Source organism: Alosa alosa, chromosome 3, assembly GCF_017589495.1.
Source record: "Alosa alosa isolate M-15738 ecotype Scorff River chromosome 3, AALO_Geno_1.1, whole genome shotgun sequence".
NCBI classification, from domain to species: Eukaryota; Metazoa; Chordata; class Actinopteri; order Clupeiformes; family Clupeidae; genus Alosa; species Alosa alosa.
In genome coordinates this window covers 15,153,941-15,171,725 of record NC_063191.1, presented here as the reverse complement: position 1 = coordinate 15,171,725, position 17,785 = coordinate 15,153,941, and the positions used below count along the sequence as shown (strand labels likewise).

The 17,785-nt window shown below is 44.3% G+C and overlaps 1 protein-coding gene across 11 annotated transcripts in view; it reads right to left on the bottom strand.

Annotated features, from left to right (window-relative positions):
• The window catches only part of LOC125291559 (low-density lipoprotein receptor-related protein 1B-like), a 344,912-nt gene that overhangs the window by 75,293 nt on the left and 251,834 nt on the right, over window positions 1-17,785 (bottom strand). For 8 of the 11 annotated variants that reach the window (XR_007193020.1, XM_048238347.1, XM_048238352.1 and 5 more), the window contains 7 exons: window positions 16,141-16,345; window positions 7,113-7,305; window positions 4,784-4,909; window positions 4,140-4,268; window positions 3,586-3,705; window positions 2,267-2,395; window positions 1,508-1,657 (listed from right to left, as the gene is read on the bottom strand). Coding sequence is in view for 10 of the 11 variants with exons in the window: in XM_048238347.1 (XP_048094304.1) it covers window positions 1,508-1,657; window positions 2,267-2,395; window positions 3,586-3,705; window positions 4,140-4,268; window positions 4,784-4,909; window positions 7,113-7,305; window positions 16,141-16,345 (1,052 nt within the window). In the remaining variant the exon portion in view is untranslated. The remainder of the gene's footprint in view (window positions 1-1,507; window positions 1,658-2,266; window positions 2,396-3,585; window positions 3,706-4,139; window positions 4,269-4,783; window positions 4,910-7,112; window positions 7,306-16,140; window positions 16,346-17,785) is intronic. The other 3 variants (XM_048238358.1, XM_048238348.1, XM_048238351.1) reach the window with 1 other exon arrangement.

Genomic DNA, 17,785 nt, shown 5'->3' with positions numbered 1-17,785 from the left:
ATTACTTCACATTCTGTTTCTATATCTTGGCCACTTGGACCAATTAAGCCCAAGGAAAAGCTTTGGTCAGCCTTGGTCTTTATAGGCCATTAAAGTACCCATAGTTGTTCAAAGTAACAGGCTTTTACACAACATCGAGTCTTCTGATTGATGTGAGAGAAATGTGAGAGGGCAGAGCTTGGGGGTGCAGTGGATGGGAATGCACCTGGATGGGGGTTGAAGGATGAGTATAGGTAGGCAACATACTGATGGTCAGATAGTCTTTTAAATGAGCCAAAGGACCTGCAGGATGGCCCATCAGACATCTTTCTGGCTGAAATGCAGGAGGTGTCGGTGTCTGTGTGCTTACTGTGGGGAGAGGAGGGGTAAGGCAGGATGATGTGTGTGTGTGGGGGGTAATGCGAGATGAGATGGGATTGAGAGGGTCCATAAGAATGCAGGTGATAACCTGAGAAAAGAGATGTGCAGGGGGTGTGACAGGGTTGATGGAGAGAGGAATGGGGAGTGTGTGTGTGTGTGTGTGTGTGTGTGTGTGTGTGTGTGTGTGTGTGGGGTGGGGGGGGGGGGTTAAATAGATGCAGGAGTAGTGGGAGAGAGAGAGAGAGAGATAGGGGCATGACACTCAAAAGGGAGGGAGAGGTGAGGAGGGGCAGGGGCAAATGTGGGGGAGTTGAAGTAGAGAGGGGGATGGTGATGGGAGAAATGAGAGGGGTGGAGGTGAAGGACTGGGAGATGGTGGAGGAGTTGGAGATGGCAGAGGAGTGGGAGATGGTGGAAGAGTTGGAGATGGTGGGGGCACTGGGTTGCCCATGTGGGTGATTAGGGGGGCGGTGTTAGGGGGTGGTGAAATTTGTAGTGTGTCAAGTCCTCGGTTCCAGCCTCGGTTCCCGTGGATGGTGACTGTAGCCACGGTCTGTCTCTGTCTCACCCTCTTCCTGCTCTACTGCAATAATGGCAGCCCAGCTGTTTCTCATTTACATGTAAATGGCTCCACATCTACCGGTCCCTCAGCATCCACACAGGAACAACAATAAAACAACAACAACAGTAAAGTGACAGAGTTGAGGAGGAAATTAAAGTACTTAGATTGCAACTGTTAGGCCATCAACTGAGTTGCACAACAACAAAAACAAAAGCCCCCCTACACTCTCAGAGAGGAAAAACATCCCCCCGAAAAAATCTAAATTCTTCACCATGCCAAGCCGACGTGTCAAACTCTAAACTCTCTGGCCATGAAAATGCCTGTTGGCTCATGTTGCCAGTCATGAACCCATCTCTTCATAAATCATTCATCTCGGCAGATGCCTCCTCCTGTTTCCTCATGCATATATTCACTGACAGGACCTTGTATCACACTCTGCATCGTTAGCCGCGCCATATTGAATGTTTAGATGTTATTAATTCCCCATTAGCGACATCGCTGGGAGCGAGGGAGCGAGCGAGGGGCTGAGTTGGTGCTGTGGCTGGCTGGGAGTTCGAGTAGGGTATGGGGGTTCTCCGGCGTTACCCTGGCAGTTGGTCTCATCAGCGTAGTCGCCACAGTCATTGGCGCCGTCGCAGATCCAGGACGGGTGCACGCACAGGGACGTGCTGTTGCAGCTGACGAAGCCCTGCTCCGCCACACCCAGCCTGAAGAAGTCTGAGCACTCAGTGTTATCTGAGAAAGGAAATGAGAGAGAGAGAGAGAGAGAGAGAGAGAGAGAGAGGAGAGAGAACAAAGACAGACGCTGAATTGTTGCTATCTAAACTCTATAATTGTATGGTTTCAGAAGCATGGGTGTACCATCAGAATGCAAACAGACCATAATTGTACATCCAAGTTGTATGCATTGTTGCTATTACGCATCTGTGCACAATTTGATACAAAACATGAGGGCATAGCAACATTAGCTTGACCAATCTAATGCATCCACACAGGTCACACACATTGCACATGTTTTTGTATCTGGGGGTGGCAGTAATAGATTGCGGCTTTCACTCCTCATGCATATATAAGTGCTTCTGTCTGTGTGAATGCAAAACAATTCTTGCAAAAGCCTTTTTAAGAGGCAAGTGAAGTAGAAAAAGCACAATGTAAACACACTCCACTTGCTATTTACCTCAGCAAGCAAACAGAGAGCTGTACCAGTGGCAAGGCTGTGATTTCAAAGCCTCACACTGAGCTGAGACAAAGTGCACACCTGTATTTTAAGTGGCCTTGAAGAGAAGCGTCCACTGAATACATGAATGCAAATGCAAAAAAAAAAAAAAAAAAAAGGCGTTTTACAGATATTTCCCTTACTGCAGTTCTTCTCGTCGGAGGCGTCGGCGCAGTCGATGACCTGGTTGCACCAGGCGGAGCTCGGAACGCAGGCCCCGTCTTGGCAAGAGGTTTCGGAAGAGGCGCACGTGACATCTGCAGAGAGAGAGAGAGAGAGAGAGAGAGAAAGATAGAGATAGAGAGATAGAGAGAAAGAGAGGGAGAGAAAGAGATCACAGCAGCACACTGACACAGTGAAGAACCCAATCTGTGGATCTCCCCTCACATACATACTGTATCTCTCCTAAGAGACTTTCTGTCCTGATTCACTAGGCGAAGTTCATTAGCAACAATTTTAGCATGATGTGGTCCGGGGCCGATGGCATCCACTGTCCCATGAAACAGCAGTCACATGGATGTAGCTCGACCAGGCTATGGGGAGGACAGCTGGGGGAGCGTGCTTTATGAATTTCCAACTAGGCTGCAAAGTGGACATATTTGTGTGCGGGCTATTCCCACATGCCACTGCGGTCCCCAGGACGATGCTGCAAATGGTAGCTGTATTTAAATCTATTCAAATAGCATTTGGAAGCTACTCATAGCTATTTTCCCTCCTACCACAATGCCTCTTCACTCATCAAACAGCACCACTTCTCCATTAGAATGTGTGCGCATTAGTGTGTTATCAAGCACAACAGCCAGGAAGAGCCCAATGCCATTACAAAACCCCTGTGCTTACTTTAAGCCCTTTAAGAGACATCATAATTCACTCACAGGGAATATTCTCTCTCCTTCTCTGAAAAGAAGAAGAAACACACGCACACACACACACACACACACACTTGGGGAGTCCAGTGCTCTAATGCATAACTTTCTCTTTATTGCCTTTTGGGAACTGTAAACGTATTTAGGATAACAGCATTACTCTCGTGCTAATCTCTGTATGTTTTATCAGGCAGCGAATAGAAGCCACGTCTGAAAATGCCATGGCGAGACTGCTCCCATTATTGTTTTATGAGCAAATGAATGTAGATATGTCCATTTAATATGCCACAGGGACGAAGTATAGCTGTATGAAAACAATCTGCATTCCGCCATCTTCATCTGCTTGTGGATGTCCTCTGTTCAAATCTGTGACTATTAGATATACTGCCGATATAGGCTGTGCTCTGTGCAATCCATTGTTGGAAAAGAGAAACACATCTGGACAGGCCCACCATCACATCTGCGCTCCCCACACACACACACACACACACACACACACTTTAACACACATACACACTCTAACACACACAAACACACTAACTAACACACACACACACACACACACACACTCTCACACTTACTGTTGCAGAAAGCTTCATCAGAGTTGTCACCACAGTCATCAGCGCCGTCACAGAGGCGGCTGTTGGCCGTGCAGCGTCTGTTGTAGCAGGGGCGGAAGCCTCGCCTGCAGCTTCTGTTGTCTGGCAGCGGGGATGGAGGAAAGAACCACACGACTCAGAAAAGAAGGACAGGAAGGAGAGATAAAGAGAGATAGAGAGAGAGAGAGAGAAAAGAGAGAGAGTGTGTGTGTGTGTGTATGTGTGTGTGTGAGAGAGAGAGAGAGAGAGAGGGGGGGTTCAGATATAATGGGAAGGAAAGTGGAAATAAAAACGCGGAGACAATCTTTTGTTTACTGCCTGGTGTTTCCTTTTCTTTCTCTTGATTCCCCATTTGTTCATCTGGCTGATAGAAAACGGGTGGTGAGAGAGGTGATTTTTATTAGGCCTCCAGCCCTCGGGGAACAGGAGCTGCCAGTTTGGAGCAAACTCACACACACACACACACACACACACACCACCAAACTGGACATACGAGGCCCAAGCACCCCCAGAAGGCCCCAGGCTCAATTACTTACCACAATATTGCATTTTCTCATCTGACTTGTCTTTGCAGTGGGCTATTCCGTCGCATGTGAGCTGGTAGTCGATGCATTCCCCGTTCCCACACTCAAACTCTGTGTGAACGTTGCAGGAGGAATTCTCAGCTGTGCAGTGAAGGAGGACGAGAAAAACATAAATAGATACATTAAGTCCTTTGGCATCAACTGAAAAGCGAATTGTGCAACGGCCTTTCATGTCGTTCCCACATCTTGTTACGGCCAATATGTCCTTGGAACAGCCCAGCACATACAGTTTCATACATGGACATTACTCACCCATGTTCAGACATGTGCATACTATTTGTCATTGGTGCATTAAATAACTTAATAAAATATGTTCCTCTACTTGCTATACATCACAATTATTGATTTAACTCATAAAAGGTAAATGATAACCTGGAAATGTAAGGCCAGAACCATATATATGGCTAGGACACTATGTGGCTTTCTACCTATCGTCTTCTTGGAATTCTAATGTTCTATCTGCATTCTGAGTTCTGAGATATTGAGGTTCAAAGTTTTAGAATTCCATGACTGTTCATGCAGAGTGATGCTGAGTTTGAGGAAATGTGTAAGACACAGGGTGCTGTGGGGCAGAGAGAAGGGGCAGATTATCTTACAGACACATCTGTTGTCGTCCAGAAGGATCCGCTCCCCCCTGCAGGTGCAGTTCACCACCCCATTGGGGGTCAGATGGCAAAGGTCACCGCAGCCTCCATTCTGCACTCGACATGGAGACAGCTCACCTGAGGGAGAGAAGACAGGAGGAGAGAAAAGGATTAAAAAAGTGTAGAAAGATGGAGAGAGAGAGAGAGAGAGAGAGTGGAGAAATTCAAGATAACAAGAATTAAAAACAGAAATTGGTTCCCGGCATAAGCTTTAGGTTGCCCTGTTTGGTCTAATGCCTGCAAGAATGGTCCTTTGCAAGAGAATGTCAGGGTGACATTTCCATCCATCACCAAACCCTGTCTTCAGAATGTCTCTCATGCTCTGGAAGATTGTGACGAACAACTGTTTGAACTTGCGTACGGCTGTACTCTTATCAGAGCCAAACACTGATATAGACTGTGTACTGCACGAGTAAAATATGAGCTAATCCCAAGAGATTCCTAATATCAACACACCACACAGACAAACAAACAAACAAACAAACAGACAGACAAACATAAATAAATAAAGCACAGAACATTAGTCCCCCCACACACACACACACAAAACAAAACAGTGAGGGGTGGTGGAAGGAGAGAGAGACCATCACAACTCCTCGTCTTAAAGTTATATCCAAACGGAACGGATGTGTCCTTTTTCTGTTCTGTTTTTGAAGAAGTTTGCCCGGCAATTAAGACATCATCAGAGTGTGTTGCTGTAGCGGGACTGTTGCTGTGTGACCTCAGTTCCGTGAGCAAATGCTGTTGAAAGACTGAGTGACTTCTAAGCCAACAGAAACACGTAGGAGTCAAGTGGCACAACTCGCCGAGAAATAAAAAGGATGACGTGCCACTCTGAAGACAGAACATCAAAGCACAAAAAAAGTAGGCACTGCAGCCAGTTAAGAGACACAGCACATCCACCATAAAGAGTGCTTGCTTCACATCGTTTGCATATAGCATGAATGCCATTAAAAAAAAATCAGGCTGTATGAGGACAGTTCTTGGGCCTGCTCCCGTTCCTTCAGATGGCTCACAGGCGTACAGGCCATTGCTGAGGTCCCTAGAGAGCCTTCTCCTCAGCCTCTAATAGCGCTCCCCTGATGAGGAGGGAGGACGGGCCTCACGTTGCGAAAAAAGAACTGCACTTTTCCAGAAGAGAGGATTTGTGACAAACGATTCCCTGGTGGCTGGGAAATATAAGCCCATATCCCATGCCATCCAACCTCAACCCCACATCTGCACACATGCTTCAATTTCTCCCAACCAACAGTCTCTTCCAGGATAGTTGGCCTACACATGCCCTTTAGTGAGCAACTGAGTGAAACTTCAGTGTCTCTACAGTAAGGATAAAAAGAGTTTTGCAATGGCTGCAGTTTAACTCTGTGCATATTCTTCACATGGTCATACATGAAATCACATGGCCCTTGGAATGATAGCATATCTCATTTCTGAAGTGTAAGTGAAGTGTGTGTTTCTTAGGGGAGTGACTATACCTAGATTGCTCATAAATCGGAAACAGTTGTTGAGCCACCTATTCCGTACACAGATGTACTGTACATGCTTCCTTGAGGTTGGTACATGGTCCCTTTGATGGTGGAGACGTCTGCAAGAAGGTCACGTGGAGTCGCACGCCATGATGAAACAAACGAGTACAGAAAGTCTCTCGCAGCAGGGTCGCCAAAGAGCGGCCTCTGGGACACTTTTAAGCTTCGCTTTCCATACTGTCCTACTTTTCATGTTTGCGACAGTTCACAGGCTCTCCCTCTCTCTCTCTCTCTACCGCTATCTCTCTCTCTGTCCTTTTTCAAAATTAATTATGTCCCCAGTTTAGGTTTGCTATCCAGCTAAATAAGTCTATACTAATTTATCATTCTAAGTGTTCCTTGCACATCAAACACGTAAGCACCAGAAAAGCGCTCGCCAATGAGGGTTACTGAGTCCCACGCTGCAGCTTTTTCGAGGTTGTGAGGGAAAGGGAGGAAAAAAATGGCACTCTAGTTTTTCCACGCAACTGAAGCGCACTGTTTTTTTCTCCTTTTTTTCCTTTATGTCAAAGCAAAACGCTGCAGGGGGACTGACAATAACGCCGTGTGAAGCACTGAAAAGACAGATGTGACTGCTGTGACAATGGGCATGCAGCCCTGCTAGAATGGGAGGTTTTTAAAACAACATGAACACATGTGCAGAATGAGAGCAGGAGTGAGAGAGAAAGAGAGAGAGAGAGAGAGAGAGAGAGAAAGAAAGAGAGAGAGAGAGAGAGAGAGAGAGAGAGAGGAAGGGAGTAGGGAGTATTGCTTACAGTTGTTGGTGTCTTTGGCCACGGCGATGATGCCCATGGGCTGGTGAGGAATGTCTGCTCGCAGAACTTTGGTCTCGCCCCCAGTGAACTTGTTAGACCTCAGCACGGCCCGACGGGCCCAATCTGACCAGAAGATGTAGTCTCCGTAGATGGCCAGCCCGAAAAAGGTCCCAGGTCCAGATCTCACAATAACCTATGGTCGGAGAGAAAAATGTTTGACCACAATAACATCCTGATCTATTCAATATATCAAGACTAGAATTCCAATTGAGTATGAATAGATATAATTCTGTTACATTATAATTGATGTAATTGATGAGTTGTATGAGTTTACATTTCACTTTTCTCAGAACACCACAATCATTGAGTACAAAAAAATAACTGATTAAGACTAATCCTGTCATGTTCTGATATGTTGAAAATATGACAATATTGCAAATATATCAGCAAATAGCAAATGTTACAGTAAAAACATTCTAGTATCATTATGATCTCAAAAAGCATTTGATTGACTCGGTTAAAATTGACTTGATTAATTGATTTGATTGACTTGCTGAAAAAAACAACAACATATTTTTGTTGTTCTGTAGACTGGTTTAGTTGCATGAGAAGATGGCTGTACTATAGTTTGCATATGCCATGTTTTCTGTTTAGTAAATGGTTGAACACAGCGTGGCCTACTTAAACAGCAAAAGCCAGAAAAAAATGAAACACACTTTGTAGTAGCCTAGCTGGTCCTTCCTTGGCGTTAGCTTAAAATGGATCTTAGCTCAGATCTCATGATAATGTTTGTGTTAATGTGAGCGCCAAAGTGACTGAAGGCCACATTAATGCATCACACCAGGTCTTCTAGGAGGCTCTTTAAGTGCTGGCCCGTTCCACAGATTCTTCAGTGGAGACCATTAAAGGAGACATCCTTCCCAGATTGCACCCAAGCTTGCCATGGATGTGACTGGAAACCTGGCGGAGATTGATCAGCCGAGGATCAGGACCAGATTTGTTCCAGAGACTCCTCGATTGCTGCCCAGGTTGTAGGCGTGATTGCGTTAGGCTCGCCACCACAGGGAGATTAATAGGACAGGTGTTGATGAAAAGAGCCCAGCTTGCACAAACAACAACTGCCGATCAGAAGGGAACCAGACAGGCTGACTGCCAGATGGCTCCGGGCGGAGCATATTGACTAGATATTACATTTTTGGAAAGACGCTAGTTTTGCATTACGCCTTCAATTTGGTGTGCTTGTCTGATTTGACTGAGTCAGTGCTACAGAATTTCATTTTAGGGGATTGATATCATAATATGCCTGAGATGTTAACACCGGATTGATGATTTCTGCATTTCTTTGTTTTGCTCATGAACTATATGCAGACAATGTAATGGCAGTTGGGAATACAATACAAATAGTTTTAGATTCAAGATTAAGATGTTATCAGGAAAGATTAATGTTTGTAGTTGGGTACCGATAATAGCAAGTTATTTATTAGCTTTCAGAATCTGAGGTCAAAGTAAAGTGTTTGATGTATTTATCTCTGGACACCGCTACACAAAGGAAAATTCAGTTAGAAAACCAACAGAAAAAGGCCCCCGTGGTCAATGACATTTCTATGACAAGAGCGGTCATGTTGAGCTCCGACTAACACTAACAGTGGGACGAGGCCAGTCCTCCAAAAAGCCTTCCGGTCATGTGTCACCTCCTCGAAGCCTGGTCAGGCATGTTTGAGAGGGGAGATCCCCGCTGCAAGGACAGGGGAGCCTCTCTGCCTGAGTTGATAATCAGTTAGCCCTCCCTAAATTTGCCATTTTTTAATTGGGCACTTGACAGCACAGCCACTGCAGGGGCCTCAAAAGTAAGCCTTCATTAGAGGACGCGGCGTGTGGGGGGGTGCGCTGGGGGTCGTGTGGGAGGCCGAGGGCACAGCACGCGAGTCAGGGGTGGTGAGGGGGCCAAGCGGTCGAGGTGGATCATGTGGAACTAATTGAGCTGGGCTGAGGCCCCCCGATTCTCCAGGGTCGTGTCAAGCACAAATTGAATTCCCCAGCAGAGAGAGGATCCTAAAGAAGAGAGGATTACCACGCCGGCACTGGGCAAGCAAGACAGTGAGCGGACGAGAGAGCGAGAGAGCGAGCGCTACGCCACGACAGCTCTTCTCAATGTTTCACATAAGAGATGTGTCTGCCCCTCTGGTGAGAGGGAGGCAGGGGTCACTGACTTGGGTACTGACTTCCATTAGAAATATTACCTAATTACCTAAATAAAAGATTAGTGCCTGAAAAATAAGTGTTGCACTTGCTTCAGCAGTCTGGCCTTCAACAGTCTAATGCCTTTTAAATCGTTCCTTTTTTGTAAATAAAACTGTTAACAGTGATCTGAAAGGTTTGGGAAATGTACTAAAATGTGCACAAAATAAGTGCATAAGACGCTGTTAAGCTGTTTCATGCCCTGCAGTACATATTACTAACAGAGCCTATTCCCTACTGGGACAGATAGTCTACGATTATTTCACTACCGATTTCCTTTGCCTTTTTCTTCTAATTAGCCTAGTCATTTTTAAAACAAAAACATAATTAACTATGAATGTTTTATTTTTATACTTATTATTTGCCCCCCTTACTAAAACCAATGCAATCTTAACTCATTAATTACAACACACGGTTCGTTAGCACTGAATAAGACAACTGGAGTAGAAACAAATGCATAGTCATTGCACATGGGGGCACTTATTTGGCAATATGCTGAGTGACCCAGGACTAACAGAATGTCAAGTGCAGTAGCATTGTGCACAGCAGTATACATTCTCCAACTAAACAGTGCTCACTCATCAGGGCAGTTCAGCGCTTGTAGTAACACTTTCCCATAACAGATCACATTTTACCAGTAGCTATTTAAGATGTTCAACTCACAGCAAATTAATTTCAAATCCAATACTCAGAACATTGTTTAGACAAAGTAGACATAGATGATTTTTCTGTGGAAGCTTTTGTTTTGTTGTGAGTTTGTGAGATAGAGAGAGAGAGAGATACTCTTCTGCTGAAGGATAGAGTGCTTCATCTCCGAAACCGTTTAAAAATAGACAAAGCGAGAGAGTGAGAGATAGAGGGAGAGGTAGATAGAGAGAGAGAGAGAGAGAGAGAGAGAGAGAGAGAGAGAGAGAGAGATTTAACCATACTTTATTCCAGTTTTACAAAACCAAAAACAGGTCAATCAATCACTCTTTGTCATCACAAATTAGAGATATAAAAAAAAGATCATAAAACCATTTTTATAAAAGATGGCTAAAATGCAATTCATTTTCAATCACAGTGCAAAGTGCTTGTTTGGTACACCACACCTCCTCAAAGGTCTCCAGATTTTGCATTAACTTATAAAACCGGAAGTCAACCAAAACTCTGGCTTTAACCAGGGCAGAAAACAGAACAACAACATTAGTTCCTGGTAGGTTCTCCACCGTATTCCTCCTTGTGATATAAATAGCCATTTTGGCTTGCCCCAGGATAAAATTCAGAAGTTTGCATACATTTTGTCTTTTTTTGACATATTTAAAACCAAGGACAAACATCTCTGTGGAGAACTCTTCACTGAACGCACAAAATAAACTTTGTAGCAAGCAAAACAAAGGTTTTAACCTTGAACAAAAAGAAAAAGCATGAAAGACAGTTTCCCTTTGATAACAGAAAGGACATTCCTGACTAGCATTTGTGTTTATCACTGAAACAAAAGCATTGACAGCAACTGCTCCATGAAGAATTCTCCACTGTAAGTCACCCACTCTCTTAGCCAATGGTGGTTTGTACAGTGCTCTCCATTCAGGCCTCACCCCACTATTCAGTTTGAGAGCAGCGCTCCAAGGTGTGTCAGCCCTGCTCTCTAAACCTTTCCTATTAAACACCTTTACACAGGCATGGTACAGCTGTTTCCCCGTGACCATATCCAGCAACATAGTGTTTGGGCTCCTAGATGTTAAAAGTGGACCTGTACACCCATCCAAATTGGGTGCAATTACCAGCCTAGGAAAAGAGTCCAGTTGGTCAGGATGACACACCCCTGAACAATAGTCCACAAGTAGCTTAAGTTCATCCAAGGTGCAGGCAGCACGCCATTTTTCCAGGAGCTGCGACACAACCCGAAGTGATCTCAGTCCCATGGAATCAGCAAGCCCCCTCCTATTCCCAAAGTGTGGCCCTGTCCGGTCAACTACATCTTTCAAAGTGACAATCTTGGCACCACACAGCATCTTCTGAAGCGAAGGGAAATTGGTTGAGGAGATATCCAGACGTGCACCTCCAACCACAGGCTCTCTCAGGAGCCAATATAAGGAGACTGCAGAACCAAACCTTTTGACATTAAACAAAGCCCAAACTTTCAAGCAATTACGATAAAATGGTGGCAGATTTGAAAACACCATTGCATCTGGTCTCATCAAAAACAAGGATTTGTCCAACCCCAAATTCCCACCCATTTTCAGTATTGCACAGCTCAAACACTTCCATGCAACATTTGTAGGCCCTGTCAAGAGCCTTTTTACAAACTGCAGTCTAAAAGCTGCAGTCCTACTATGCAAGTGTATGAGGCCCTGCCCCCCCTCATCCTTAGGCAAAAACAGAACAGATTGAGGTACCCAATGCAGCCCATCCCAAAAAAAATTCCCCAAAACAGACTGAATTTTTTGCAACAGGTCAGGTGGAGGGTCTACGCAGGATAGTCTATGCCAGAAGGACGATGCTACCAGATTGTTAATGATAAGTACCCGCCCCCTGTATGACATTTTTGACAATAGCCACTTCCATCTTTCAAGCCTTCCATTAACCCGCCAACTGCCCCCCTCCCAATTCTTCTCCATAATTTTATCATTCCCCAGAAAAACACCCAAATACTTGAAACCATCTTTCCTCCAGTTCAAATGATCTGGGGAGACTGGGCACTCCCTCCACCCATTGACCCAGCAATAGAGCCTCACTTTTGACCAATTAACTTTGGCCGATGAGAGTAACTCAAACTCCTTAAGAATGTCAACAACCATCTCTATATCCCTTCCCCCACTAATAAGAAGAACTATGTCATCAGCATAGGCTGACAACCGAAGAGGTACATTACATCCAGGCACAGACACACCCTTCAAAGTTAGTCTTATTTGCTGCAAAAGAGGCTCTATTGCTAAAGAGTATAGCATACCAGACAAAGGGCAGCCTTGCCTTACCCCTCTGCCAACTTTAAAAGGAGCACCTAAACCACCATTGACTTTGAGAACACTCTCCACACCATTGTACAGAACCCTGACCTTCTGAATAAAGCCTTCACTGAATCCAAAGGCATATAACGGCCCCAAAGATAGCTGTGCTCCACCCTATCAAAAGCTTTCTTTGGTCTAAAGAGAGACTAAACCCACATCAAGCCCCAAAACTTTAGCCATGTCTATGACATCACGGACTAAAGAAACATTATCAAAATGGATCTACTGGGAATACAGTATGTTTGGTCCGATGGATGACCTGATCTATCACCCTGCATAATCTGTTAGCCAGTGCTTTGGACAACAATTTATAGTCACTACACAGGAGCCACAATGGTCTCCAGCACTTTATATCAGTGAGATCACCCTTTTTAGGTAGAAGCGTGAGGACTGCCCTACGACAGCTCACGGGCAGAAGTCCTTAGCAAGACTGTCGTTAAGCACTGCAAGCAAATCCTCCCCACCTCAGACCAAAAAGACTTATAAAAGTCTATGGGGATTCCATCCAGGCCAGGGGCCTTGCCACACTCCATACCTTGAAGGGCCCTCTCCAGTTCCTCCAACGCCAGAGCGGAATCAAGTTCAGCCAAGGATTCCTCTGAAACCTGAGGCAATCCCCTCAAGAACACACTGTCAGCCTGTACACCGCTTAGTTCGCCCCCCAGATAGATCTTTATAGAACTGTGCAGCTCTATTTCGAATATCATGCACACTGGTCAAAAGTGTTCCAGACTCAGATTGCAAAGAATGAATGCATTTCCTCTGGCCATTTTTTCTTCTCCAAGCTAAAGAAAAACTTTGAAGGCACATCCATCTGATCCACACACTGAAAACGTGAACGGACCAACGCCCCTTGTGCATTAACACCTAGCAGCTCAGCTAAGGCGCCCTTCTTGGTTGCCAAATTGTCAATGTCATCATGATCCCCAGTAGAGTAAGCCAAATTCTGAATTTCTACTAACTCTGCTTCCAACATTTCAATTGACCGGTTCTGTCACTTGTGATATTTCTCGAGTGTATTGTTTGCACAGTTGTTGGATTTGTAATTTACCAAAATCCCACCACTGTTGTAAGGAGATAAAAGATGTCTTGCATTCACAAAACATCCCAGAAAGCTTTAAAAAACATCTCTAAATTCCTTATCATGGGTTAAAGTGGTATTAAAATGCCAATAAGCACTCTTTTGGCTTCACTGAGCTCAGGAACCCACTGCACACAACCAAACTATGATCTGAAAAGCTTACAGGAGTAATAGCACAGTTCTTAAAAAATATTAAGATGATGTTTAAAGCAGTAAAACCTGTCAAGCCTTGCTAAGGAAATCATATTACTATGGACATGAGTCCAAGTATATTGTCTTTGATCCATGTGAAAATTCCTCCACACATCACTTAGGTCATGTGTCTGCATACATTGACTAAGCTTTCTGCGCGAAAGCATATGCTCAACATGATTCCTGTCCATGTCCTGCTCTGTGCAGTTAAAATCCCCCCAATAAACAAATATTCATCACTATTGCATCCAGCTATAACAGTAGACAATGTTTCTAAAAATGCCACTCTTTCTGCTTGCTGTAGTTGGTGCATACACACAAACAAAAACAAAACATGATCCTCAAAGACAGCTCTAACTTTAGCAATCTTCCCTCTATAACTTCCACCACTTCATAAGAAATGGGAGTAAAGCTCTTTGAAAAGACATGCAACTCCCCCACTAACGTTGGAGTTGTGACTCAAAAAGAGAAAGACCCTCCCACTCTAGAGCCCAATCAGTCGCTGTTCCTTGCATCACTGTGCTGCCTCTTTGCAAGAGCACGACGTCTAGACGCTTAATACTTGACAGGAGTCGAAACTGGGCTCTTTTCAAGGGATCCCTAGCCCCATTAATATTTAGGGAAGCTACACGAAAATCACCCATGGTCAAAACCAAATGAAAAAGAAAAAGAAAAAAAAGTTGCATGATTAAACACATGATTCTGCTTACTTGGGACGTGCTGCCTTCTTTGATTTACCGTCCCCTTACCAAAAGTGTATTTAACTTAGTGAGGAACTTGGTTAAACGGTAGACCTCAGGGTTAGAAAAAAGCCCGTCAGAAATGAACTGCTTTGTTGTGGCCATGAATTGTTCAATATCAGGGAAAAAGCTGTCGATCTTAACATTTCTAACATGCTTCGTTTCTTTCAGAAAATGTTTAATGTCCTGCACAGTGTATTCTTGAGTAGGGTAACCACTCATGCGCAAACTACAATCCACACTACAGTCAGAATCACTTTCACCAAAGCTGGTTTATTTTGGCCTCACAAGATGTTTTTTTTTTTTTGCCTTCACGGTCTCATCCATTTGTGTTCGCTTTTGACCTTTTTGGGGCATTTTAAAAACAGGTTCAACCTCAGCTTCCATTTCAGAACCTTCGTCATCTGAATCAATCCCATCTGTCAGATCATCTTCCCCTGCAACGCTATTCTGGGAAAAAATCTACGCTGGGTTCAGCCTGGTGTCGGGTTCAGCCTGGGCTGCATCTTCCCCTGCTGGCTCCGCAAGGGTAGGCCCACACGGGAGGCTCACCTCGGCTGAAGAACCTTCCTCCCCTCCCTCTGCCTGAACACCACTAGCTTCTGCACCCTCACCATTGGAAACATTAATACTGGGGGGCTGTTCATTATTGATTCACCCTCGCCTTCAGCTGGGAGTGCCTGTACCGCTTTGGTAAGCCCGCACTAGGTGGCCAACCTGGCCGCACCCAAAGCACTTCATTTGACAGGAGGACACATACACCAAATAATGAAAACCCTCTATGGGCACATTCAGAGTAAAATCTATATCCTTATTATCCTTTTAAAATCATATGCACATGACGCCTGAACGACACAATATGCTTAAGGAGTGGATTGCTACTTGAAATCGCTATCTTCCTTATCGGGTGATACTAATTTGCCATGACGGGAAAGAGATTCAATTAGGATTTCATCTTTGATAAAGGGCGGAATGTTGGAAATAAATACTTTTTAGAGGGTGATGATAAAGGTAGCACTGGGGTGAAAACACCATCAATTACTACTCCCTTTTCAATCACATCATTTGCCAACTCTACCGCCTCGAGAAACAAAACAACAGCCCTGTTCATAATGAGCCGCTGAGAGGATTTTGTCGCGGACCGACCATCTCACCAACAGCCAAGCTACATTCTTCAACGCTGGCATTAGCTGTTATTTTAATGGCATGTCGCCGTGTTAAGGACCCAAACACTCCTGTACCTAAGGCCGCCATGCTCCCAGGTGGGGGCAGACGCCTCATAAGTAGCAAACGGAGCGAACTACTAACAGCAACCTACCCAACCTTAACCTTAAACCCAAACCAAACCACCCAAACAAAGAAAACAAATATAAAAGTAAGTAGAGGTAGAGAAAACAGTGAAAAAGGCACAGCGGCCACACTCACGCTGCCTCACTCCACTGCACTCTCACTTCACTCCGCACATTACGCGAGAGAGAGAGAGAGAGAGAGAGAGAGAGAGAGAGAGAGAGAGAGAGAGGTCCCTTGGCAACATTCAGCAAATATTTAGAACTAAAGCATTCACCTTCTCATGTGCCCACACATCCTATTATCTACAATGATTTGTTAATGCTGGAGGGATCCCCTCAAAAGCTGCTCCACTGGGTAACGCACCGCAGAGCTCTGAAGTGTATTCATCCACTCAAAACAGAGAGCCCTTTTCACACATCTCCACCAAGCTCCTTGCCTCTGTGCAGAGCTGTTCTGGAGCTGTTCCATGGGGTGTAATTGAACACCATCCTGCTCACCTGTCGGTTTGAACCGTCGTATTCACACCTCTCGATTTTGCCCAGGCTGCCGTCGGAGAAGTAGAGCTTCTCGGCTTTGTGGTCGATGGTGAGGCCATTGGGTGTGAAGATGTCCAGGCTGACGATCACCTTGATGTTGTTGCCGGCGAGCGTTGAGCGCATGATGCTTGGTCGCTGCTCGTTCCAGTTAGTCCAAAACATTAGGCTAAGGGAGAGAGAGAGAGAGAGAGAGAGAGAGGGAGAGAGAGGGAGAGAGAGAGAAACACAAATATCACTCTATACATCTAGTACAATCCAAACAAAATGTGAGGGAAGAGAATATTAGGGAGGTACTACCGAATGGAATCATCTTTGTACATATCTTTAGGCATCATACATGTATGATTCACTTTTAATATTATTTTTACAAGATGATCTTATCAATTCTATTATTTTTCTATGCTACGGACCCTTTTGTGAGTCTGAATACATACTACATTTAATTCCTTGCACATCTCTGCAGGTAGATTGAAATGCACACATAGAAAGATAATTCTGGGGACGAAGCTAAATAAAACTTTATTTTGAAACTTTTGATTGAGGCCAAACCCCAAGTGGAGGGTCTTAGAGCAACACAATGTAGTTCTTTCACCTTCATATAATGGCTTCATACTCATGCGGATGCCACAGTGACTTCCAATAAGGAGAATGGACTATCTGGCCTTGCTGAGGCATGTCCAGTTTGCACTTTGTAGTGTTGTTGTTGCAGGCAGGTCCATGACCCTTTTTGATGCCAATACTAATTGGGTATACTAATAGTGCTGAATGAGTATGTCGAAAATGGGTGAAAAGGGGGATCCTACATCGGGTAACTTTAATCATACAAATTAAATATCAACTTCCTCAAAATATATATGTATGCTCTTCTTTGAAGGTGTGCATTATTCAGTAAATAGTGTATCAAATCACAGTATGAAGCAATTATTGAAGAAGCTCTGTAACATAAAGCCTTAATATTCTTTTGAAAGCAACGGATTATTATGCGTTCTGCATACATGTGTCCCTGAAGATCACTTGAAACCCCCTCAGGAAGGACTAGGCAAATACGATCTGTGAAATTGAATCGAGGATACGATGATGACTTTAATAGGGTAGAGATTGAAACATTAAAGGTCCACCATATCTGCAGAGAAAATAAATCCTGACAGACACCCGAATTATTCATAGCTCATCTAGACTATATGATTACGCTATGGCCCCAAGCGTTATCACGAATCTAATCTGACCATTGTGACCTGTCTTCTACAGTGATCCGCCAGTATTAGTGTCAATAAGACAGAGATGGAGATCTTTTTTTTTACTCCCTAGCAGTGTTGTAATAACATAACACACTGTTTGTGACATCTTGAGATACTATTTGTATTGCCTATCATGACGGGTGAAAAAGGCTGAACATTTAAATGTTAAAGGGAATGAATACATTTATACAATAGGTTGATATGGGAATAAACTGACTTTGGAAAAGAACAAATTTAAAAAAAAAAGTCATGTGTGGATGATAATGTGAATTATTAATTACGAGAGGTCCTTGCTCCAGTATATGACCCTAGAGTTTGATAGACAATGGGAAAGAAAAAACAATCTGCCATACTTCCTCCAGCTTCCA